Source organism: Oryzias latipes, chromosome 7, assembly GCF_053564925.1.
Source record: "Oryzias latipes strain Hd-rR chromosome 7, Olatipes_Hd-rR_3.1".
NCBI lineage: Eukaryota > Metazoa > Chordata > Actinopteri > Beloniformes > Adrianichthyidae > Oryzias > Oryzias latipes.
In genome coordinates this window covers 36,455,852-36,482,134 of record NC_136243.1, presented here as the reverse complement: position 1 = coordinate 36,482,134, position 26,283 = coordinate 36,455,852, and the positions used below count along the sequence as shown (strand labels likewise).

At 50.8% G+C, this 26,283-nt stretch overlaps 1 protein-coding gene across 3 annotated transcripts in view; it reads right to left on the bottom strand.

The window, feature by feature from the left end:
• Nucleotides 1-1,555: 1,555 nt before the first annotated feature.
• The window catches only part of ol-gb1 (guanine nucleotide-binding protein beta subunit), a 33,910-nt gene continuing 9,182 nt past the window's right edge, over nucleotides 1,556-26,283 (bottom strand). Inside the window, exons 1-11 of one of the 3 annotated variants that reach the window (XM_078949470.1) lie at nucleotides 9,295-9,396; nucleotides 8,308-8,413; nucleotides 8,198-8,236; nucleotides 8,010-8,116; nucleotides 5,626-5,689; nucleotides 5,357-5,519; nucleotides 4,277-4,343; nucleotides 3,968-4,169; nucleotides 3,592-3,808; nucleotides 3,055-3,170; nucleotides 1,556-2,976 (exon numbers count right to left, since the gene is read on the bottom strand). In XM_078949470.1, the coding sequence (XP_078805596.1) occupies nucleotides 3,064-3,170; nucleotides 3,592-3,808; nucleotides 3,968-4,169; nucleotides 4,277-4,343; nucleotides 5,357-5,519; nucleotides 5,626-5,689; nucleotides 8,010-8,116; nucleotides 8,198-8,236; nucleotides 8,308-8,364 (1,023 nt within the window). In that variant the 5' untranslated portion in view covers nucleotides 8,365-8,413; nucleotides 9,295-9,396 and the 3' untranslated portion in view covers nucleotides 1,556-2,976; nucleotides 3,055-3,063. 3 annotated transcript variants of the gene reach the window in all.

The following is a 26,283-nucleotide window of genomic DNA, read 5'->3' as shown; positions in this document are numbered from 1 at the left end:
GTTACAGGTTGGCGTGGGGTACATCAGCGGAACCGTCATCAGTGTGTGACGCTTTGGACTGTCTACGGACTGGACCACATGCGGTTCTGAACACTTTGCAGCACACGGACTCTTTGTGACCTTTGACCTTCACCAATGCGTATCGTAAAGTCTGTCAGTCAGACTTACTTCAACTGTTGCACTTTGTTATTCTCACTGCTCTTCCCTTCACTGAACATTCCGTACAGATTGGAGCAGGTACCAGTGGCAAAAGCTGGACCTCCACACAGGTAGGAAGGTGCCGCACAGGTTAGCGCCATAAACCGCGACCCATCCAGGTGAGTGCCATAAACCGCGACCCATCCAGGTGAGCGCCATAAACCACGTCCATACAGGTGAGCGCCATAAACCACGTCCATACAGGTGAGCGCCATAAACCACGTCCATACAGGTGAGCGCCATAAACTGCGACCCATCCAGGTGAGCGCCATAAACCGCGACCCATCCAGGTGAGCGCCATAAACTGCGACCCATCCAGGTGAGCGCCATAAACCGCGACCCATCCAGGTGAGCGCCATAAACCGCGACCCATCCAGGTGAGCGCCATAAACTGCGACCCATCCAGGTGAGCGCCATAAACCACGTCCATACAGGTGAGCGCCATAAACCGCGACCCATCCAGGTGAGCGCCATAAACCGCGACCCATCCAGGTGAGAGCCATAAACCGCGACCCATCCAGGTGAGCGCCATAAACCGCGACCCATCCAGGTGAGAGCCATAAACCGCGACCCATCCAGGTGAGAGCCATAAACCACGTCCATACAGGTGAGCGCCATAAACCACGTCCATACAGGTGAGCGCCATAAACCGCGACCCATCCAGGTGAGCGCCATAAACCGCGACCCATCCAGGTGAGAGCCATAAACCGCGACCCATCCAGGTGAGAGCCATAAACCACGTCCATACAGGTGAGCGCCATAAACCACGTCCATACAGGTGAGCGCCATAAACCGCGACCCATCCAGGTGAGCGCCATAAACTGCGACCCATCCAGGTGAGCGCCATAAACCGCGACCCATCCAGGTGAGCGCCATAAACTGCGACCCATCCAGGTGAGCGCCATAAACCGCGACCCATCCAGGTGAGCGCCATAAACCACGTCCATACAGGTGAGCGCCATAAACCACAGCTCGAGGATGTTTATGTGGGACTCAGACTCCTGTCCAAAGACAGCAGGCTAAAGGCTCGCCCTCCAGCATTGGAAGTTCTGGAGAAACGGACGGAAAAGTCCCGTTTGGTTCTGGACCAAACTCCTATTGAAATAAAACCTGCACCACGTCTGTCCAGCAGAGGGCAGCACAGGCCAAGCTGGGTTTCCTCCGCAGTAGAGTGCAGCACTTGGACCATGAAGTTCCTCCTCTTCATCGCCTCCTGGAGGAGCTGCACCTGCGGATTTGAACCTCTGACTCTGGGATGGACACTCATCCAGCTGGCCAGAAGCCCCGCCCCATGAGCGTTGCTCCGGGACAGACTTGGGTCAGGATGGTTCACAGAGACTCAGTCTGGACACAGGAGCTCATCAAACTGCTCTTTATTACGTCTTAAATAACAGTACATTTTATAGAGTCTATCTTGCATCCAGCTTTCCGTTTACACTGACTGACTTTCAAATTAAATACAAAAGGTGTGAAGGGAAGAGTGGGGATGCAGAGCTCTACAGTTATCCATGGAGGAGGAGGAAAAAAGGGCATTTAATAAATGTTTAATCTTTTTATTTGTTGCCAACTCCAGGCCTAACGCACAATTACAGCACATTTGTACAGAATGTTGCAGAAGAGAGAGAGAGAGAGAGAGAGACTAAAGAAAGAGCGTCTGCTTCCAGAAGATTCCAGCTTCTACTGAAGGAAAGGTCGCTTTGCTACAGAAGGAACGACCACCGGTTGGTTCCGTCTGATGTTGTCGCCGCGGTGACAGAGTGAACCTGTGGATGCCCCCCCCAGCATGGACCAGGGAACCGAGACTGTTGCAGGGTTTGCTCCTCCAGTGCATAGCTTAGACATGTCAGGTGGATCACGTATGCACAGAGTAGCAAAAAAGGAAGATATATAAATACGGTTGTATTGATATATTCAACAGGTTCTTTTCTTAAAGAAAACATCAAAAAAGACTCAATTCCATATGCACCTTTGAAGCAATTCTACAGCATGCGATTCTAAGAGATACCCCACCCATGGCAGACGACCCAAATCTTTTTTTTCCTTTTTAACTTAAAAAGTTTCAATATTATTTTCAAACATTGATTTATACAACATGTCATTCACAGAGTAGGAACTGCAGGTCCAAGCACGCCACGGCCACCTCTGTCACCACAAACCTCCGGGTGTCAACCAGGCCTGAAGCGGAGGCCGTCCCTACCCGACGACCCCGACGGCGCCCGACTACGGGCAGAGGACCCCGATGGAGGGGGAGGGGCCACCTGGACGTCATGGAGCGTTCGTCTGTGTGCTTGGTTAGTTTCCTGTAGACACGTTTCTATATATGCAGAGTTTATGTTGTGCAAACGACACGGAGCGGGGAGGGAGGGGGGGCTTCCTGTGGGGGGGACACAGCCGGACCTTCGTGACGATGACGATCCGGCTCAGACGCCACACGTGTTCAGAAACAGAAAACACGTCCAGTCAGACAGGAGGCCTTTGCTCTGGGGTGGGGGTGGGGGTGGGGGGGCATGTTTTACCGTTACCGGACCAGGGGGGTTGGAGGAACGCACAATCGACCCCCCTGGTCCTTCTCAAAACCACTAAAGCCTAAACGGTGGTTGGAACTGAGTGACTGACAGACAGTTGTGCTCTTTTAAAGGGGGGGTCTGCTGTTGGTGGTTTCTGGGGGGGAGGGGTTGGAGTCAGTATCATGATGGTTTTCAAAAAGATTGGATATGCAATGAAATTAAACATTATGATGTTGGAATGGTCTTTCACGCAGCTTTGGAGTCCGAACGCCTGCAAGACAGAGCAGAGGGGGGGTGAGCGCCGCCTGCAGACACGCCTCCTCAGTCAGAGCCCCGCCTCCTCAGTTACCTTCAGCTTCTAGTTCCAGATCTTCAGGAAGCTGTCCCAGGACCCTGTAGCCACGGCCATGCCGTCGTCGGTCACGCCCAAGCAGCTCACGCGGTTGTCGTGACCGGCCAGGACGCCTGAGGGCAGAGGGACAGACGGTCAGGGGGCGGGGCTAAGCCTCTGCAGGAGCGTGGACCCCCCCCAGCATGGCCCCCACACACCACCTCCCTGTGTTGGAGCCTCAGGAGCTCAGATGAAAACACTGGGTTTGGAACCGCCACCCAACCACTCTAATCCGAGCCCCACCCCTCACATCAACCCCAACGCTAACCCTCGCCGTCTCTCTCTGCGTCCGTGGGACAGCAGGTGAAAACACGCCGGACATTCCCGCCCAAACACAGGTGTACAGCCAGCAGCCTGCTTTCAGTGCTGGGGGGGCAGCACCAGAGAGAATGGATCCACAGAGGATCCAATGAACTTCCCACCCAGAAACTAAGCCCCGCCCCTTCAGGACGGGGGTCAAATTCCCCCGCCTTGTTCCGAGTGGGGGGGCCTCACCTGCGCGGTCGGCCTTCAGAGTGTCCCACACGTTGCAGTTGAAGTCGTCGTAGCCGGCCAGCAGTAGGCGGCCGCTCTTGGAGAACGCCACGGAGGTGATGCCGCAGATGATGTTGTCGTGGGAGTAGATCATCAGCTCCTGGTCGGCGCGCAGGTCGAACAGCCTGCAGGTGGCGTCGTCTGAGCCCGTGGCGAAGGCGTTGCCGTTGGGGAAGAACTGCAGCACGGGAGAGAAGGCTTTAGAGCAAACGCAGGAACATTCAGCCGCTCAGACCCAGACGTGTCCCTGAAGGCGGCGCAGCCCCCCCCCACAGGAGGACCGGGGGGGGGGGGGGGGGGGGGACACGCGGTCAATAGAGGAGGCGTGCGCTCGTACACAAATGGCGTTGATGTCCGACTCGTGGCCGGTGAAGGTCTGCCGGCACATTCCTTCTCTGATGTCCCACAGCTTAGCGGAGGCGTCGCACGCCCCAGACACGAACAGCCGGGTGTCGGGCGCCAGCGACAGGCTCATCACGTCCCCGGTGTGACCCGCAAAGGTGGTCGTCTGCTGGCCCGTCTCTATGTCCCACAGAGCACTGCAAGAGAGCAGACGTAAGGACCCCCCCAGAAGAACCACAGAGGCCCCCGCACAGATCTGAAGGCCTTTGCCCCCCTGGAGGGACGGCTGCAGCGTCTGACTCACCAGCTGGTGTCTCCAGAGCTGGTGACAATCTGGTTATCGTCCAGGAAACGACAGCAGGACAGGTAACCTGGAGAGAGAGAGGGGGGTTAGAGCAGCAGGACAGGTAACCTGGAGAGAGAGGGGGGGGGGGGTTAGAGCAGCAGGACAGGTAACCTGGAGAGAGAGAGGGGGGTTAGAGCAGCAGGACAGGTAACCTGGAGAGAGGGGGGGGGGGGGGTTAGAGCAGCAGGACAGGTAACCTGGAGAGAGAGGGGGGGGGGTTAGAGCAGCAGGACAGGTAACCTGGAGAGAGAGGGGGGGGGGTTAGAGCAGCAGGACAGGTAACCTGGAGAGAGAGGGGGGGGGGTTAGAGCAGCAGGACAGGTAACCTGGAGAGAGAGGGGGGGGGGGTTAGAGCAGCAGGACAGGTAACCTGGAGAGAGAGAGGGGGGTTAGAGCAGCAGGACAGGTAACCTGGAGAGGGGGGGGGGTTAGAGCAGCAGGACAGGTAACCTGGAGAGAGAGAGGGGGGTTAGAGCAGCAGGACAGGTAACCTGGAGAGGGGGGGGGGGTTAGAGCAGCAGGACAGGTAACCTGGAGAGAGAGAGGGGGGTTAGAGCAGCAGGACAGGTAACCTGGAGAGGGGGGGGGGGGGTTAGAGCAGCAGGACAGGTAACCTGGAGAGAGAGAGGGGGGTTAGAGCAGCAGGACAGGTAACCTGGAGGGGGGGGGGGGGGTTAGAGCAGCAGGACAGGTGACCTGGACGGGGGGGGGGGGGGGTTAGAGAACCACTGCAGCACAGCTTCAGGAAGCAGCAGGGACTGAAACACAGACACTTCCTGCATCATGTGTGGTGACATGAAGCCCCCCCCCCCCAGGTGATGGTGGGGGCCTTCCCTCCACTGAAGCCTGGCAGGAGCGTCTGGTTTCTAGCGTTTCTCCTTCAGAAACAAACCGGTTCTTCCTGTCGGCAGCAGCTCAGCCTGACTGAGAGCTTCAGACTATTATGGGATGCCTCGGAACTGATGTCACAACATGAGGAAGCCCCCGTCCAGAGATGACATCACTGCGAGCTTCAGGAAAGGTGACGGGCCGTGGTACCTGTGTGTCCTGCTAGCTCACGGCTGACGCGCACATTTCCTTCACGGGTCTTCAGGTTGTAGATGGAGCAGATGTTGTCCAGGCCGCCGCACGCCACGTAGTTGCCAGAGGGGGCGTACGCGCACGTCATCACCCAGGAGGAGCGCAGCGGGATGGCGTGGACCTTTGAGTGACCAGAAGGTTTCAGAGTTAAAACACAGAGGGAGGGGCTGCTGTGGACTGCCATGGGGGGGCTCCGTGTGTTGGACCCCCACTTGTGTCCCGTTTACCTTGTTGGTGGTGTAACTGTCCCAGATGATGAGCTTCCCATCCTGGGAGGCGCTGACCAACAGCCTGAACACCACAAAGACACAAAAACCACCACACTTTGACTCACACACAATGCTGCAGCATTTACATCATCTTCAACTAGTGTCAGTTAGCCCCTCCCACACGGCGCGGCGGGCTGAGCTGTGACCTGTTACCACGGCGATGGTCCCAGTCCCAACAGCAGCGAGGCCTGCTGGGACTCCTGCAGCCTTAAGCACCTTTCTGCTGGAGCGGCGCTCACATCTACCCATCATGCATTTGGGCCAACACCTTCACAATGACACAACATGACTGCAGCCCCGCCCCACGCCTGGCCCAAGGGCACTAAGGCAGCAGGTGTTGTCTGCTTACACACAGAAACACAGACTGGTCCTGCCCCCATGCTCCACCAGGAACGCACACAAACACACACCGACACACAACAGCAGGCCAACACACAAACACGCGCCGACACACAAACAAGCGCCGACACACAAACACGCGCCGACACACAAACAAGCGCCGACACACAAACACGCGCCGACACACAAACACGCGCCGAAACACAAACACGCACGACACACAACAGCAGGCCAACACACAAACACGCAACGACACACAAACACGCGCCGACACACAAACACGCACAGACACACAAACAAGCGCCGACACACAAACACGCGCCGAAACACAAACACGCACGACACACAACAGCAGGCCAACACACAACAGCAGGCCAACACACAAACACGCACCGACACACAAACACACACCGACACACAAACCGGCACCGACACACAAACCCGCAGACACACAAATACGCGCCGACACACAAACACACACCGACACACAACAGCAGGCCAACACACAAACACGCAACGACACACAACAGCAGGCCAACACACAAACACGTACCAACACACAACAGCAGGCCGACACACAAACACGTTACGACACACAAACACGCGCCGACACACAAACACGCGCCGACACACAAACACGCGCCGACACACAAACACGCGCCGACACACAAACACGCGCCGACACACAAACACGCGCCGACACACACACACGCGCCGACACACACACACGCGCCGACACACATACACGCGCCGACACACACACGCGCGACACACACACGCGCGACACACACACACACACGCGCGCGACACACACACACACGCGTGACACACAAATACGCGCGACACACAAACACACACCAACACACAACAGCAGGCCAACACACAAACACGTACCAACACACAACAGCAGGCCAACACACAACAGCAGGCCAACACATAAACGCGCTCCGACACACAAACGCGCACCGACACACAAACGCGCACCGACACACAAACCCGCACCGACACACAAACACGCACCGACACACAAACAAGCACCGACACACAAACCGGCACCGACACACAAACAAGCACCGACACACAAACCGGCACCGACACACAAACACGCACCGACACACAAACACGTACCGACACACAAATACGTACCGACACACAAACCGGCACCGACACACAAACACGCACCGACACACAAACACGCACCGACACACAAACACGCACCGACACACAAACCCGCACCGACACACAAACACGCACCGACACACAAACACACACCGACACACAAACAGGCACCGACACACAAACCGGCACCGACACACAAACACGCACTGACACACAAATACGTACCGACACACAAACCGGCACCGACACACAAACACGCACCGACACACAAACCGGCACCGACACGCACCGACACACAAACACGCACCGACACACAAACACGCACCGACACACAAACCGGCACTGACACACAAACACGCACCGACACACAAACCCGCACCGACACACAAACACGCACCGACACACAAACACGCACCGACACACAAACACGCACCGACACACAAACACGCACCGACACACAAACACGCACCGACACACAAACACGCACCGACACACAAACCCGCACCGACACACAAACACGCACCGACACACAAACACGCACCGACACACAAACACGCACCGACACACAAACCGGCACCGACACACAAACACGCACCGACACACAAACACGCACCGACACACAAACACGCACCGACACACAAACACGCACCGACACACAAACACGCACCGACACGCACCGACACACAAACACGCACCGACACACAAACACGCACCGACACACAAACCGGTACTGACACACAAACACGCACCGACACACAAACACGCACCGACACACCCAGCAACAGCAAGACCACAACAACTGGAGCCCAGATCTTTGGGCCGCTGTGCTAAATGAGAGACCCGTCCTGGGGGGGTGGGGGTCCTGGGCGGATGGTCGACGTTACCTGGAGTCCGTGCCCCAGTGCATGGCGTAAATTTTAGCCAGATGCCCCCTCAGTGTCCGTCTGGTGCGCATTTGAATCCGTCCAACAGGATCAATGTTGGCTGTGATCTGAGGAACGGAGGGAAACGCACCAATCAGACGCTTTGCCCCCTTGAGGGGACGCCCGCAGACCCTTTCAGACCGCCTCACCTGAGACAAGGTGGCGTCTGCACACGCTTTCCTGGCATCCTGAAAGACACAGCAGAAGCTCGGTTAGTGCACAGCCACGGCTACCCGCTGTCGCCATGACGACGGCTTACTCTGATCTGGTTCTTCAGCTGCTCGGCCTCCTGGCGTAGCTGATCCAGTTCACTCATTTTCCTCTGCTAAAGGTGGGCTTCACTCCGCCGCCGGGCTCTTGCTGATCTGCAGAGAGCAGAAGGACTGCAGTCAGTACAGAAACGCCGCTGAACCCAGCTCGTCATGCAAACACGCCATGAACACGCTACACATGCGTGACGCTAGGGCTGCACGATATGAGGAAAACTTGCGATATGCGATATTAGTGATCAATATTGCGGTAACGATAAATTTGCGGTAAATAAACAAATAGAAAAATAAACAAAAACATCATCCCCATTTCATTGCAACAGTTTAAAAATTATGCTCCTAATGACCCTCATCGACATGGGGGACAAACGTCAGGGTGGCTAACCCTGGTCCTCAAGAGCCTCAACCCTGTCTGTTTTCCAATTCTCCCTAGACTGCTCGATAATGATAACCAAAATCAGGTGTGTTCAGTCAATCAGGATGTGAAATCACTTGAGTCAGCCAATCAACAGCAAGCTGGTTAAGGAGAGCTGGAAAACAGGCAGGGTTGAGGCTCTTCAGGACCAGGGTTAACATAATAGGCCTCCATCTGATTGGTCAACAATGGGAAGGCGTCCATCTGATTGGTCAAAGCATAAAGGGATTTATTTGATGTGTTAAATGCTTCAAGCTGCTAGAAGATTGTTTTAACACATTTTGGGTTTGCGATTTATTGCGATATTCGCCGTCTTTTGCGATATGCATATTGCAGAGCTGGATATTGCGATAACGATAAATTTGCGGTATATTGTGCAGGCCTACGTGACGCTCTGATGGAGCTCATCTGTAAATCACACAGTGGCAACAAAACACATCCCGTTCAGAAAGGAGTCATTCCAAAGCCCCGCCCCCTAACCACCAGGATGGAGTTAGGTTTGAGGCGGAGGCCAGAGACCTGCTGGGCTGCCGCTGGGCTGCCGGAGCCCCCGGAGGCTCACTTGAGGGGCAGGTAAAGCCCTTCATGCTGTGGCTGGATCTAAACTGCCCTCCAATGTCATCCCTGTAATCCTGGGACACAGTTGATTCAGCTCCTCCAGCCAAATCCGGTTAAGACAAAACCTGCTGATGATCCTAAAAGCAGCGGCTATCCCGCTGACCCCAATCCTCTGACGCCATTAACAACGCCACTTTCACCAAACACTAAACACAGAGACTTATTCTATTGTCAAGCGTGAGGCTTTGTGTTGGACCTAAATCCAAACAGGAGCCACCGACGTTCAGACGACTAACACAAGTTTAACAATCCTCACGCTAGAAATGCAAAGTGCAAAAAGGAAAATCCTAACTGAACTTCACAGATCGAATGAGACGACCTGAGCAGGTAATACCTGACAAATGAACCTTCAAAATAAGAGCATTCTGTGGGTGAAATGGCTTTAGCAAAGCTGGGCTCCAACCCTACCTTGCTGCTGTTCCTCTGCTTTGAGATGAGGCTCCTCTGTCCTGGGGAGTGCAGAGACCTTCTGAATGAACACCTTATCCTTCATGCACCTGACATCTTAGTAGCTACCTGTCACCTGATTGGCTGGCTCTGCTAAATGGGTCTGAATCTCAGCAAGGCGCCTTACCCCCTAATCTCACGGTAATATCAGTGGATAATTCTAGTCTCCTCTATTATAACCCGGTGAACATGTTCAGGACGGCAGAGGCAGACGGCGTTTTGGCAGAGAAAGACGGCGTTTCAGCACAAACACAGACTCTAGGCTTCTGTCTTCAGGTTCCTCCGCCTCACTTATTAGTACAGAGGTGATAGAAATACATCAGCTTCCATCCAAATAGAAAAGCCTGTTTCAGTGCCAAATGATCAGACCAGCAACATATTGCTGTCATAAACATTTTCCCAATCAAAACATTTGGCTTATTTCCAGCTAAACATTTCTGGGAATCCAGCCATCTTTGCAGCGTCGGCTAGCAGACACGACAACAGAAATCCATTTGGTTTGAAAAGGCCTTTCAGAACACTCCAGGACACACTACATCAGAGCAAAAGCCAATGACAACAACATGCATGTATCACAGCGATAAGGCCGGACCAGAGAAGGTTCGGTCACCTATGACCCCCCCCCTCTATGACTCTATGACGTCGTACTTGTGGAATGTCCTTGTTTTGGCAGCATCAGGTCACATCTTAGAAATGCAGCATTTGAAAGGCAGATGCTTTTTAAACTCCCCAAATAAAGCATCTCCATGAAAAAACGAGCTGGTTTGCGTAAGACAAATGATCCAGGACTGCCTTTCCCGCTGAAGGTGGGTGTGCTAAAACCCCCGTCAGCAGATGATCCTTGACTGCGCTTCCTATTTTTAGTGAGGTGCTGGGAGGAGGAAAGCATATTTCACATTTGAAAGTTCCTCCTATCAGCTGCAGCGTCTCACACCCAGGAGACTCCACACAGACCCTTCATGTCATTTCCTGTTACTACACAACCATTACTACAGCTTTAGCTCCTTCTGTTCAGGCTTATTCGTCTTTTACATTCGCGGTTCCGCGTATTTGCAGATTCTTTTAGTCACGCGACTCCTCCAGTTCATCACAAAAGCTCAGACAACTCAGGATGCTTTTATGAAACCTTTCCACCCGAGGGAGGTGCTGTGGGAATTTCTGAGGTAGGGGGGCGGAGATAAAGAGCACGCCGGCCGGCCCGTCAACCACTGAGAGCTGGTTCCACGATTCCTGAATGGCTATAACCAAAGTTTGTACCCCTGCACGGAGAAATGGCATCAGCCGACTCAGAAGAGGCCGGAAAATCTCCCCCAACGCTGGAAAAGATCATCGGAGAACAATAATCATCTGGATGAATGAATGACGGATGAAACGGCTCAAATGGCACCGCAGGACCTCTGGCACTAAAGTGAAGAACGGACTCCTGGCTTAAGGCACAGAGCGACACTCCTGTCATAGAGTAGGCTACGGTACAGTCTATTGCTCTGAATCAAGAAACTGCTGTTTCAGAAGGTTTTTGATGAGGAAGGATTGGTGACGGACATTCTTCAGCCGCAGGGTGGGGCGTGTCTCTGGACCATAACCCCCAAAAATACGGGGGGAATACTGTACACTGTTAATACAGCTCACGTCGTCTTTGAAGGAGATCCAGAAGCAGGAAAGAATCCAAAATATAGTTTTTAAAAGCTGATCTAAGATGACAAATTAAGTCCATATGAAATAGTAGCCCTTAGCTTTAAGTTACTATTCTGGAGTACAGGAAAAGTACAATAACACACTTGAATCATTTCATGCTCACTTATAAGCATTTCTAAATAACTTTTTCTCTATTTAAAGTTACAGGGAAACTTCTGACTGACATCAAACCACAGCAGTAGGGCAGCAACATAAAGCATATTCTAGTCTAACGGCTTTGGCAGTAGATTCTGGGGGAGGCCAATGACTGTCACCCTGATGACATTAGGAAAAGAGTCGGTCCAGAGCTGTCGGCGCACAAGAGGATAGAGACGAGGGAGGCAAGCTGGAGGACAGACCCAGATTAAACTAATGAGAGTGAACAAGCAGAGGACAATTGGGAGGGTAGTTGCTAATTAACCCCTTGGTAGCAGGGAGCCAGCCGGAGTATTCATAGCCTTAAAGACTAAGCACAAAGCACCATCGCCTCCAACTTTATATGTAGATGTATAAATATTACTAAATATTTCATATAAAGGATGATTTTATTTTTCTTATCAGAATAGATGCAGAAAAAAATCCAATGTTTATTTTAACGCAAATATTGTGTCAACCACTAAGCACAACGTTGCTTCTTCAACCTGGAGATGCTCATCAGCCAGAACCAGTTAATGTGGAGGAAGTGGTGCAAAGCCAGTTCAAAGCATCTCAGACAGAAAACGTCGTCAGTGAGTCTGGAAATCAACCGATGCAACCGTCAAACACGGAGGGACTAAAAGCTTTTTTCAAAGCAAGTATCTAAACGTTTGTGTCAGTAGTGTCGTCTCCCAGTGAGAGATGATCCAGATACACCTCATCCTTCAATGAAGGAATAAAATGTAAAAAACAAAAAGTGCAAACAAAAACAAACATCAGACCAAATGTAGGTATATAGTAGGGCTGCACGATATGAGGAAAACTTGCGATGTGCGATATTAGTAATTAATATTGCGAGAACGATATAAATTGCGGTATATCAACAAACAGCCAAAAAAACAAAAACATCATTTCCATTTCACTGCAACAGTTTAAAAGTTATACTCCAAATGACCCTTGTCGACGTAGGCGGCAAACATAAAAGGGCTCATTTGATTGATCAACAACGTAAACGGGTCCTTCCGATTGGTTAAATGCATAAAGGGATTTATTTCATTTGTTCAATATTTCAAGCTGCCATGAGTTAGTTTTAGCACATTTAAGGTAATCATTTATTGCCGTCTTTTGCGGTATGCATATTGCACAGCTTGATTTCGCGATGACGATAAATTTGCGGTATATTGTGCAGGCCTAGTATATAGTTACATAGCTATATTGCTCAGGGCTCCAGACTAACTTTTTTCACTAGGAGCACAGTGGCCCCCAAATGAAAATTTTAGGGGCACAACCAGAGAATTTAGGGACGCATACCGTAAATCAACATTTTAACCAAATCTACTAATTTCCACTGTATTACGAATAAATACTTTAATAGATGCAGAAATTACAATGTTCTGTTTCTAATTCAGTGTCACATTTTAATCTGCACTTTTGAAGATGAAACAACAAGGTAAACTGACAGCAGCATCGCTGTCATGACAGTACAGATAGCAAACAAAATACCATACATTTAGAATTAAAAAAAGTTTTTAGGAACAAGTGATTACCGTAGTAACCTTTCGGTCTTTCACAGTTACAAACAATACTTAAATGTAGGGCTGCACGATATGAGGAAAACTTGCGATATGCGATATTAGTGATCAATATTGCGGTAACGATAAATTTGCAGTAAATAAACAAATAGAAAAATAAACAAAAACATCATCCCCATTTCATTGCAACAGTTTAAAAATTATGCTCCTAATGACCCTCATCGACATGGGGGACAAACGTCAGGGTGGCTAACCCTGGTCCTCAAGAGCCTCAACCCTGTCTGTTTTCCAATTCTCCCTAGACTGCTCGATAATGATAACCAAAATCAGGTGTGTTCAGTCAATCAGGATGTGAAATCACTTGAGTCAGCCAATCAACAGCAAGCTGGTTAAGGAGAGCTGGAAAACAGGCAGGGTTGAGGCTCTTCAGGACCAGGGTTAACATAATAGGCCTCCATCTGATTGGTCAACAATGGGAAGGCGTCCATCTGATTGGTCAAAGCATAAAGGGATTTATTTGATGTGTTAAATGCTTCAAGCTGCTAGAAGATTGTTTTAACACATTTTGGGTTTGCGATTTATTGCGATATTCGCCGTCTTTTGCGATATGCATATTGCAGAGCTGGATATTGCGATAACGATAAATTTGCGGTATATTGTGCAGGCCTACTTAAATGTATGTAAACATTAGAGGATGGAAATTCATGTTGGCGACACCAAATAAGTGCAGCCAAGATGCACAATAATTTGAGATCACCCAGATGGACACAACACTGCACAGATCACCTGGTGTGAGATGTATATTTTAGTTTGGGGGTGGGGGCCTGGGCTTGCTCCGGGGGGGGCCGGCGCTTTCTGGCTCCCCTCTCTCTGTGTGGGGGTGGTGGTGCTGGGCCTGGGGTGTCTGCGCCTCCGGGGGTGGGGCCCCGGGGCTGGGTGGGCCTGGCCCCCTTGCTGGGGGGGGGGCGGGGGACGGCTGTTTGACCACCGGGGGATAGTCTATCATCTGTCCCCAACTTACCCCCTTCCTCATATAACCTCATAATAGGGTGAGGGGGTGGGGGGCTTAGCCTGCGATGAGCCTTGGGGGGGGGGGTTTACTAGGCAGTGACCCCCCTCCTGTGGTTGCCGTATGGAGTGGGCCCCCCCTCTTTCGGTTTTATTTGCACCTTAGACATGTAGGGCCCTTGGTAGGGGGGGTGCTTGGACATCACTGCCAACAAGCAGCGGATGTCCTCCTAGCACCCTACCCGCCAATTTTAACCGCACCTTAGACATTTAGGGCCCCTTGGTGGGGAGGGTGAGGGGACGTCACTGTGAGTAATCAGGAGACGTCCCCTTAGTGCCCTACCCGCCAATTTTAACCGCACCCCCCTTAGTACACACACCCCTCCCCCCTCAATATATACATCCCAACATAAACACACACACATGCACACACACACTCTCTCAAACACACATACACGCACACACATTTTGCAAGGAAGGTGGGACCTAGGACCATCTGTCCCCTGCCTCTTCCCTGGTGGGGGGTACGGGCCCCTTTGCAACGGCGGCTGTGTCCCCGGGGTGCTGGCCTCCTGGGCCCGGCGGTGCTCTCTCCGCGCGGTGGGGGGGTTCACATTACATCTGAGCCGGGGGTGTTCGTGTCCCTGGGGGGTGGGTTCTGGTCCTTGCTCCTGAGTGCTGGGCCCCGCCAAATTTCCAACTGTGGCCGAGCCTGGTCGGGCCATATTTACAACACCCCTTGTGGGCCCTCTTTTTTCCCCGGGGTTCCCCCCTTCTGGGCGGGGGCGGCGGGCCCCTGCCTCGCTCCTCCCTGGACCAACCGTGGGCCGGGCGGATGGCTGCCTGGAGTGCGGAGTGGGTCTCCCTTGGGGGGTCCTGGCTCGTACCTGGGGTTGGGGCGGGGGGATGCCCGGAACTCCTGGGTGGTGGTGGGGTGCTCGTCTGGGGCTGTGGGCGTCCTTCTCCGGTGGGGCCCTGCGTTGGGTTCTCCCGGCGCGGCGGGGGGGCTGCTCTCCTGGTTGGGCTGGGGCGGCGCCCTCTTTCCCTCCGTGCCTCCCTGCTCTCTGGCTCTGGGGGCCTTGCGGCGGCCCTGCTGGCCCTGGCCTGGGTGGCGGGCTTGGTCGCCCGGGCGGCGGTTGTTCCCTGCCGGTTCCCGTGTGGCGTTGGGGGGATTCCGGCTGCCGCTGCTGGTGCGGTGGGGGTCTTGGGGTGGGGATGGCTGGGCACTCTCCCTCCTTCTTTTCACGTTCCACCATCCATTTTAGAAGAACATAAACACTCACCTGAGCACAGGTGTTAGCTCAACAGACTGAATGACTGAAATATTTCACACTAGTTGGTTTTAAGGCATAAGTATGCGTGTGAACACTATCTGTTTTGTGTACATGTCGACAGGTGGACATTTTTGCAACTAACAGGTGTGTTTATAACTTTTGAGTGTGTGTGTGGACAGGCTCCGCCCCTTTTTTTTTCGTTTTTTTTTTTCATTTGAACCTTACCATAATGATTAACAACCAGTAAACTTGCTGCTTTATGCTGCTTCATGGTCTTACCCCCCTTCCCCTCCTATTATCACCCCCTACCCCCCCCTCTCTCTAACGTCCCTCTCTCTTCTTCCCCTCTTTCCTTTTCCGTCCGGTCCAACACCAAAGATTTTCAGACATGATTGAAATTAATAAAGTTTGGCCTCAATTACAAAAGGGGTTTATTCAGACATACCTTTGGTTTGTCTGAAGATTAATAACCCCTCTTGTTAAAGTAAAATATGTCCAACCCAAGAGGCCCTCAGCTCTCATCTGTCTGCCTAGCTGTTGGACAGGACAAGTTAAAAAAAAAAAAAAAAAAAAAAAAAAAAAAAAATGTATATTTTTGTTTTTGCTCTAACATCACCTGTCAATCAAAACAAAAACATCAACAGAAAGGGGCGGAGCAAGACCCCAACCTGAGCGAACGCAGCTGGAAATTTAGTACTGAACTGACTGAAAGTTGCCCTACAGACTACAAAACAATGCATTATGGGACATGTGTCCTGATGGGTTTTTTGTAGTTCACTGATCAATTAAAATAATTTAAAATACCAACTGATTAAAAAAAGGCTAAATCCATTACAAAACATTAAAATAATTATAAAAGATGTAATATCACAGATCATACTCAGGGGGAGAGGCATACTAAAACTAAATTGAATGTTAAGGACTACAACTGCCTGTTGTCCTTCAGTCTCGCTGCAGCTTCGCCTTCATGCCCCCCCCACCCCCAGGGCGCTGGTTCATCTTAAACACGTCTATTGTTGCACTTTCCCTGCCTGTTTTAAATCGTGTTGTCGCTCACACGTGTTTAATGTTAGAGCCCCGTTAGCTGTCACGCATGAACGTGTGGGACATTTATGCTCCTCAGCTGACCATCTCCCGCAGGAGCGGTGTGCTGCCGTAACAGCCGTGCATGATGAGAGGCCGTGGTTAGCTTCGCGAGTTTGAGACCCCTGCTGTACACTGTGGCACTGGTACACTAGCTGCAGGTCGGAAGAATGAATCAATAGTTCGCTTGCTCATAGCTCAGACGCACATATCAGGTTGTGATGATATTTGTCTATTTGTCTCCATTTCCTTCACACAGATGTTTACGCGCACTCGATTATCTCTGGGCCCCGCCCCCTCCACATATTTTAGCCACTTACAGTGACTTTCCCTATTCTTCTCACACGCGTTGGCCGCTTCAGGCATCACTCAATGACACGCGAGTGTGCGCTCGCGTGTGCTCCAGTCTGATGAGCATTCGCGCGAGTGTGCGTGTCAGTCTGCGTGCGTGTGCGCTCGCGTCTCTGATGATTTCATTGCTCGTTTCATTGATCATTGACGTGCCCCTTTCACGTTTAATGTATAAAATACGGAGGGTGGGGGAGGCAAATTTACTGGTAGCACATGTGCGACTGGATGTAAAACTCAGTCGCACACTCAAATTTTGGTCGCAGTCTGGAGCCCTGTTGCTTTATAGTGCTACACTTTTAACAGGTCTTGTTGTTGTGCAGTTTTTTCAGTAAGTACATCTGTATAGCATTTTGAACAGAGCGGTGCACAATGTGCTAATACAATGTTGAAACAAAACTTTTCTTCATGCCTTTTTTTTCCTTACAGCATTGAGTGTTCTGATTGGCTGTAGACTATTCCAATCAATCTCATCTTATACCCGTCTCCTGTACAGAATGATCTTTGTTTTTATTATATAATAATAAAATCTGCAAGCACCCAAGCGATACAGCCAGATGCTCATACCTAAACTAAAGGCTCCTCGCCTTGACCAGCCGCCTCATGAGGTCCACAAGGGTCAACGGAGCCAGACATCAGCTCATTAGGACGGTATCAGAATCCAGCTCTGATCCAAACATCACGAGGTTCCTGTCCTGAGCACCTGTGTGTCCAAGTGTCCTTGGGCAGGACACTGAACCCCACATTGCTCCTGGAGGTTAAAGGCTGGCGCCAGTGTTCGGCAGCAGCGCCACCATCAGTGCGTGAATGTGCTTGTTGGTCAATGGGCTGTAAAGTGCTTTGGGCCTTCTAAGAAGGTAGTAAGGTGCTGTACAAGTACACAGTGTTCCTCAGCATATTAGTGTTCCACTATTCGTAGATTTCTTTCTCCTGCACGGACTCAGAAGCAGCTGGAAAATCTCCTGAAACGCTGAAGAAGACAATCGTGGTGAATAATTATCATCCGGAGCAGAGTTTACTATGAATGAAACCGCTCCCTTCTGGAAGAAGAAGACCTCTGGCACTAAACTGATGAAGGAGGAAGGACGGACTCCTGCTTTTAAGGCACACGGCACTCTTAATGTTATTTAGTACCCTACGGTACAGTCTATCGCTCTCCGTGGTTCTCCGTATTCGTAGATTCACCGACATGTAAATTGTAGAAAAGTGAGTTTAAAGCGTGTGTGGCTTGCAGTGAAAATGGGTGGTTGGAAAGCTACACTCCAGCCACACCAGCTCACCGTCTCTTCCTTCCATTTGTTCTGTGGAAGAGAATTATGAAATATTTAAATGAAATCATTCTCATCTCTGCTGTTTTACTTTCAATTCTTTCAAATCAACCGCTGTTGTCTGTGATGCCAGAAGTGAAAGCTTTCCTACTGAGCATTTCCTATCACAATGTAAATATTTGCATTTGTCATAGAAGAGAAGCTGCTGCCAGTAAACTTCCAACCGTCTTAGATGAATTGCGTTCTCCACGCCACCCCCACTCCATGTTTTTGGTCCAGCACATGGGCTAAGCTCCATCTGAGTGCTGTGGTGAAGTGAAGCAAAGTAAATGCAGCGACAGAAGACAGAAGGGAATCGCTCCTGGACATTTGCTATAAAAGCCTCATGCGTTTCAGATGGCTGTTCTATAACACACGTGGCTCATCAGCAGCTTGGTTTTTTTGCCTTCACTAAATAGAAGTAGCAATAGAAGCTCACTGGCTACTGGTGTTTACTGCCCTACTGCCCCACTCAGCAGTGGACAAAACAGGTAATTAAACAAATCAAACTGACTGTGTCAATGACCTTTTCGGCTCTACATGAGGCAGCTTTCTCCTCACCATACACAATAAGTGCCTTTAAAATAGATGAATGGCTGAACTAAAAATGGTTAGCCTTAGGCCCCGCAACCCACTTAGTTCCTCTGAAAGTAGTGCAAGATCCTGAGGCTGCCAATACGTACACAAAGGCCGGAACCATCCTTTAGTACCATTCAGTTCAGAAGCAAAACTGATGAAGCATGATGATAAATCCAAATCTTAGCAGGTTTCATGCTATATTTAAAGCCTTTCCAGAACCGCTCTAAATGCAGTTTCAGACCCCATAATCAAAAAACACGCTCATCGTGTCCGATTCAGCAAACAAATACTGTAGAGCTGCTCGATGTGACGAAAACTGGCGATATGCAATATTACTGATTAATATTGCGATCAGGATATGATTTGCGGTATGTAAACAAATAGCAAAAACAACCAAAAATATTATTCCCATTCCATTATAACAGCTTAAAAATTATACTACAAATGACCCTTGTTGACGTAGGAGGGGAACATACAACATAATAGGGCGCCATCCGATTAGTTAACAACGTGAAGGGGTCCATCTGATTGGTCAAATGCAGAAAGGGATTCTTTCAATCCATTAAACACTTCAAGCTGCCATAAGATTGTTTGGCCACATCTAAGGTAACCATTTTACTGCAAATTTGCTGTCTTTTGCGACATGCATGTTGCACAGCTTGATATTACGATAACGATAAATTTGCGTAGTCGATATTGTGCAGGCCTATTACTGATTAATATTGCAATCAGGATGTGATTTGCGGTATGTAAACAAATAGCAAAACAACCAAAAACATCATTCCCATTTTATTGCAAGAGTTTAAAAATGATTCTCCAAATGACCCTTGTTGACATAGGAGGCAAATATCTAACATAATAGGGCTCCATGCAAATGGTCAAACGAATAAAGGGATTTATTTTATTTGTTAAATGCTTGAAGTTGCCATAAGATTGTTTTAGGGTCCCAAATTAACAACAGTGTATTAAAAATGAACACCAATTCTGAGCATTTTCTTCTGTTTGATGAGTAAAAGTTAGAGGCAGCGCTGCAGATGTTTGTGTAAAACCAGCCGTTTTTATTAGCCCTCCTTTGACTTTCTATTTGAAATGCTCCTTCTTTTCTGTGTGGACACAGGTAGAAGAATAAAAGTGTTCATTTGGAGACAGTCGTGAGACACTGAGGCTAATGAGCTGTTCTGGGTGTTGGACCGGACCGGACCGGACATGGCTAAAGAAATACATTCAGTCATAGCACTTTCATAAAACACCGTATTTTATAAAGATAATAACCAGGAATGAAACTTTATTAGCATCTTCCTAAATTACAGAGGTGGTGTCGTGCTGACACCCCCCCCCCCCCCCCCCCCAGTGAGACTTTTTTTAGACGGCCTCTATAGATGCCAGCATCTTTAAAAAACTTTCAGGTCATAAAATGAATCACCTGGAGGTGGAATTTGGGGGGAAAAGTGCCCCCCCAGTAAATCTGTCCTTGTTTTCTCAGCATGTTTTAATTAGACTTTACAGTTAGGTGACATTAAAGACGTCGTCTTTTCATCCATGAATTACTTTTATGCCATTTCATTTGGGATTTTCATGACCTACAGATTGTTAACAGCCCCCTCATGGGGGTTCAGGGGGCATTTATTTAGCACAGTGCTGTGCTGCTGTGCTAAAGAAACCAGAAAGACTATTTATGATTTAAAAACAATGAAAGAATTCATTGACCTGTTGCAAACAGCGGCCTTTCAGGGACCCCTCCTGAAAGGTTTCTGAAGTTGTGTCGTAGATCAGCATTCACAGGTAAACGGGTACGAGCGTTAACCCCCCCCCCGCTGCTTTCAAATCCGCTGAAATAATGCCTGGAAACACCTGGAAAATGCATATAGAGGGCCCCAATTTCCAAATTTTCCTGGGGGAGGACCCCCCCAGGGGGGGGGGGTAGTAGCCTCCTGTACTAAAAACGTTTGAGGTCCCTGAAGTGCAGATTACTTGAGATTAGCCGTTCATTGGTAACAAGTTTTCATCCACTGGAATGACGTTTTTTTAACCTACACACCAGATGAAGGCCATTTCTTTATCAACAGATGAAGTCTCCTGAAAGGAATATTTTGGTTTTCTTCACAAATTAGAATTTTATAAAGTTAGCTTATAATACAATAGAAGTCAGGCTGTAAATATGACAGTGATCTGTGTCCTACAGTCTGAGCTAATTTGGATCTTAAGTTTATTTTAAAACACGTTATGTAAAAAAGGAAAGTGATAAAGCTACAAAACTTGATTATTGAACTTTTTTAAAAAGATGCTATAAAATCATTTCAAGTGAATTTACTGAAAAACCACCAAAACAAAACTATGCCTAATCTTAATTTGAAAAGCAGTCATAGCGATGGAAAGTCTAAAAAATGTATTTCTCTGTTGGGGTTCTTTGCTGCAACTGTGTAAGTTTTGAAGTTCTGAAGCGGGAAGACGATGAGTCCCACACATGAACCAAAGAATGTTTTGTACGGAACAATTCTTGTCAAACAAGGAAATGAATCATTTACCTTAAAAAGGAAAGGCCAGCTCGGAGCTAAACGCACGAGTGTATTTAAACAATAAACGCACTCCTTTGATTGCATTAACACTCATAGCCTCCAAGCACTTAAAAAGGGAACATGTGTGTGAAGGGTCACATGACGGCGCTGCCATGTTTTGGCTCCACTGTGGGACGGATTGCTAACAGAAGGCGACAAGTCAAACAAGAGTCTCTGCTGTCACCTCTGCATTCCAGTCAGTTCTGTTTTTCCTGCAGCAGTCAAATGTAAACAGACATTAGACTGTGGCCATTCAAAGCAGAGAAGCCTCTGAGGTGAACATGCAAAGTGCTGATCCAGACTGTTAGGAGCTGCAGAATGAAGTGCAACAGCGCTGCACTGACAGCAAACAGGGCCGACTACTTTGACTATTCAAAACACAGACCAGGCTTTTTGCTCTACCACAGCCAACTGTGCAGAAAACAACCACACTTGAGCTTGATTCCAATCTAAATAGAGGATAAGGTATGTAACAATGACACCACTTTAAATGAAAGCAGCATGGAATAAGGCAGTCCATTTGTGGGTCAACTGCAAACGTATGTCAAACTCACTGATCCAAGTCCAGTTATCCCAGAATTTCTGTTCTTCAGGGCAATTGGACCTAAAAGCTTCCCCTGGATCCCAATCAAAGAGCCATTTGGATCAGTTTCCCACAGAAATGAAAACACGGGGAGCTGCAACACCCTTTGGAAAACCCGGTGTTTCCGGTGGATGGCATCGTGTCACTTTTTTTTTAAAGTTAGTGAAGACATGTTCATTTTTTTGCATCCTCTGTCATTTAATGGGTTCTGATGAGAACCATTTCCAGAGAGTCCACAAAACTGGCAAATATGTCGTAATGAACCTGCAGTTAAGCCGCTTCTCCGATAGATTTCTGTCAGGATGTTTTTGGGGCCAAAGCTGCATGTTTATTCTGGGATGTCTCGCCACATTTGAGACGTTGTTGTTTGCAAATTCCTGGTTACATATTAATCGTACGGGTAAAGTCGCTGAAAGCAGACAAATCTGCCAGTACTTCAGATTCTCCATCGTTGTCCTGCCTGGGTCGGAACATTGTTGGGATCACACGCCGGCGGGAGTGGTGGTGATGACGCAGGTCAATAGTCACATACAACCTTACTGAGAAAGTGTCTACATTTAGATAGAACGCTCAACCTGTTGGCATTTAAAAAATATATATTTATGAACCTTTCCCGTTTACTGCTTGCCGACCGTAGTCGTCAGCACAGAGGAGCCACTCGCCTGGTTCCGACTCGCTCCAGGGACGAGCAGCTCGCTTGGTTCCGACTCGCTCCAGGGACGAGATTCTCGCCTGGTTCCGACTCGCTCCAGGGACGAGATTCTCGCCTGGTTCCGACTCGCTTCAGGGACGAGATTCTCGCCTGGTTCCGACTCGCTCCAGGGACGAGATTCTCGCCTGGTTCCGACTCGCTCCAGGGACGAGCAACTCGCCTGGTTCCGACTTGCTTCAGGGACGAGATTCTCGCCTGGTTCCGACTCGCTCCAGGGACGAGCAGCTCGCCTGGTTCCGACCCGCTCCAGGGACGAGATTCTCGCCTGGTTCCGACTCGCTACAGGGACGAGCAACTCGCCTGGTTCCGACTTGCTTCAGGGACGAGATTCTCGCCTGGTTCCGACTCGCTCCAGGGACGAGCAGCTCGCCTGGTTCCGACTCGCTTCAGGGACGAGATTCTCGCCTGGTTCCGACTCGCTCCAGGGACGAGATTCTCGCCTGGTTCCGACTTGCTCCAGGGACGAGATTCTCGCCTGGTTCCGACTCGCTCCAGGGACGAGATTCTCGCCTGGTTCCGACTCGCTTCAGGGACGAGATTCTCGCCTGGTTCCGACTCGCTCCAGGGACGAGATTCTCGCCTGGTTCCGACTCGCTCCAGGGACGAGCAACTCGCCTGGTTCCGACTTGCTTCAGGGACGAGATTCTCGCCTGGTTCCGACTCGCTCCAGGGACGAGCAGCTCGCCTGGTTCCGACCCGCTCCAGGGACGAGATTCTCGCCTGGTTCCGACTCGCTACAGGGACGAGCAACTCGCCTGGTTCCGACTTGCTTCAGGGACGAGATTCTCGCCTGGTTCCGACTCGCTCCAGGGACGAGCAGCTCGCCTGGTTCCGACTCGCTTCAGGGACGAGATTCTCGCCTGGTTCCGACTCGCTCCAGGGACGAGATTCTCGCCTGGTTCCGACTTGCTCCAGGGACGAGCAGCTCGCTTGGTTCCGACCCGCTCCAGGGACGAGCAGCTCGCCTGGTTCCGACTCGCTCCAGGGACGAGCAGCTCGCTTGGTTCCGACCCGCTCCAGGGACGAGCAGCTCGCCTGGTTCCGACTCGCTCCAGGGACGAGCAGCTCGCCTGGTTCCGACCCGCTCCAGGGACGAGCAGCTCGCCTGGTTCCGACTCGCTCCAGGGACGAGATTCTCGCCTGGTTCCGACTCGCTCCAGGGACGAGGTTCTCGCCTGGTTCCGACTCGCTCCAGGGACGAGATTCTCGCCTGGTTCCGACTCGCTCCAGGGACGAGATTCTCGCCTGGTTCCGACTCGCTCCAGGGACGAGCAGCTCGCTTGGTTCCGACCCGCTCCAGGGACGAGCAGCTCGCCTGGTTCCGACTCGCTCCAGGGACGAGCAGCTCGCCTGGTTCCGACTCGCTCCAGGGACGAGCAGCTCGCTTGGTTCCGACCCGCTCCAGGGACGAGCAGCTCGCCTGGTTCCGACCCGCTCCAGGGACGAGCAGCTCGCCTGGTTCCGACTTGCTTCAGGGACGAGATTCTCGCCTGGTTCCGACTCGCTCCAGGGACGAGATTCTCGCCTGGTTCCGACTCGCTCCAGGGACGAGCAGCTCGCTTAGTTACGACTCGCTTCAGGGACGAGATTCTCGCCTGGTTCCGACTCGCTCCAGGGACGAGATTCTCGCCTGGTTCCGACTCGCTCCAGGGACGAGATTCTCGCCTGGTTCCGACTCGCTCCAGGGACGAGATTCTCGCCTGGTTCCGACCCGCTCCAGGGATGAGCAGCTCGCCTGGTTCCGACTCGCTTCAGGGACGAGATTCTCGCCTGGTTCCGACTCGCTCCAGGGACGAGCAGCTCGCCTGGTTCCGACCCGCTCCAGGGACGAGCAGCTCGCCTGGTTCCGACCCGCTCCAGGGACGAGCAGCTCGCCTGGTTCCGACTCGCTCCAGGGACGAGCAGCTCGCCTGGTTCCGACTCGCTCCAGGGACGAGATTCTCGCTTGGTTCCGACTCGCTCCAGGGACGAGCAGCTCGCCTGGTTCCGACTCGCTCCAGGGACGAGCAGCTCGCCTGGTTCCGACTCGCTCCAGGGACGAGCAGCTCGCCTGGTTCCGACTCGCTCCAGGGACGAGCAGCTCGCCTGGCTCCGACCCGCTCCAGGGACGAGCAGCTCGCCTGGTTCCGACTCGCTCCAGGGACGAGCAGCTCGCCTGGTTCCGACTCGCTCCAGGGACGAGTAGCTCGTCTGGTTCCGACTCGCTCCAGGGACGAGCAGCTCGCCTGGTTCCGACTCGCTCCAGGGACGAGATTCTCGCCTGGTTCCGACTCGCTTCAGGGACGAGATTCTCGCCTGGTTCCGACTCGCTCCAGGGACGAGATTCTCGCCTGGTTCCGACTCGCTCCAGGGACGAGATTCTCGCTTGGTTCCGACTCGCTCCAGGGACGAGCAGCTCGCTTGGTTCCGACTCGCTCCAGGGACGAGCAGTTCGCCTGGTTCCGACTCGCTCCAGGGACGAGATTCTCGCCTGGTTCCGACTCGCTCCAGGGACGAGATTCTCGCCTGGTTCCGACCCGCTCCAGGGACGAGCAGCTCGCCTGGTTCCGACTCGCTTCAGGGACGAGATTCTCGCCTGGTTCCGACTCGCTCCAGGGACGAGCAGCTCGCCTGGTTCCGACTCGCTCCAGGGACGAGCAGCTCGCCTGGTTCCGACTCGCTCCAGGGACGAGCAGCTCGCCTGGTTCCGACTCGCTCCAGGGACAAGATTCTCGCCTGGTTCCGACTCGCTCCAGGGATGAGCAGCTCGCCTGGTTCCGACTCGCTCCAGGGACAAGATTCTCGCCTGGTTCCGACTCGCTACTGGATTCATTCAGTTACTTTGAATCAGTCTGTCATGTGAGCTACCTTGTTTGGTAGCCTAACGTATAGACAGGTTGCTCATTGACACTGGGGCAGTGCCAAGCAGTTCATCTCCAGGACAACGCATGCTCTTAACTGAAATGTTTTGGCCTTTATGTTCAACTAATAGGAAATCATTTGAATATCTCCAGTTGCTGAATGCCTTTATGAATTCCTCCATGACCATATTACCGATCTCATCTCACGGTGACAAATCTCCAACTCTGCATTAGCGTAAATGCGTGTATGCATGCATCATAACTGTTTGTTTTTTATTGTTTTTTTCCCCCCAAGAGAAAATGTCAGAGACAACTGTTTACACAAATGAATTTGTTTTATTAATCGCTGATGGTTTCACTGCCCCAAATTATGAGTAACAGAGTATTGAGGGTTTCGGTCATCTAGTATGTGCAATTTATTTACCAAAATTTAACTGTAATTTGTTACGTTACTCTCTTACTGACAAAAGTAATTAAATTACAGTAATTCATTACCCCCAACACTGTACAAGACTGAAAATGGATCATTTAATGGAACACTCCTGTCAAAATTGAAAGAATTTTTTATTATGAATCAGCAAACCCGAGAGGAAAAAGCAAAGAAAAGAAACGCACGGCCAGTAAATTATACAAATGCCTACAAAAGGGAACTGTTGGCCAGAAACAGCAAGAAGTAATCAACTGAAGAGTGAGCATGCAATCATATCAGAGGTTTGTCAACCTAACGTTGTTTTCTAAATCACTTCAAATCTACTACTTTCCTCACATGTTAAATCCTTCAAATTGAACTAAATATTCCATTCAAAATAAATACTAAAAAGTTTTTTGAATTCACTTTTCTGTCCCCGTCAGTAAG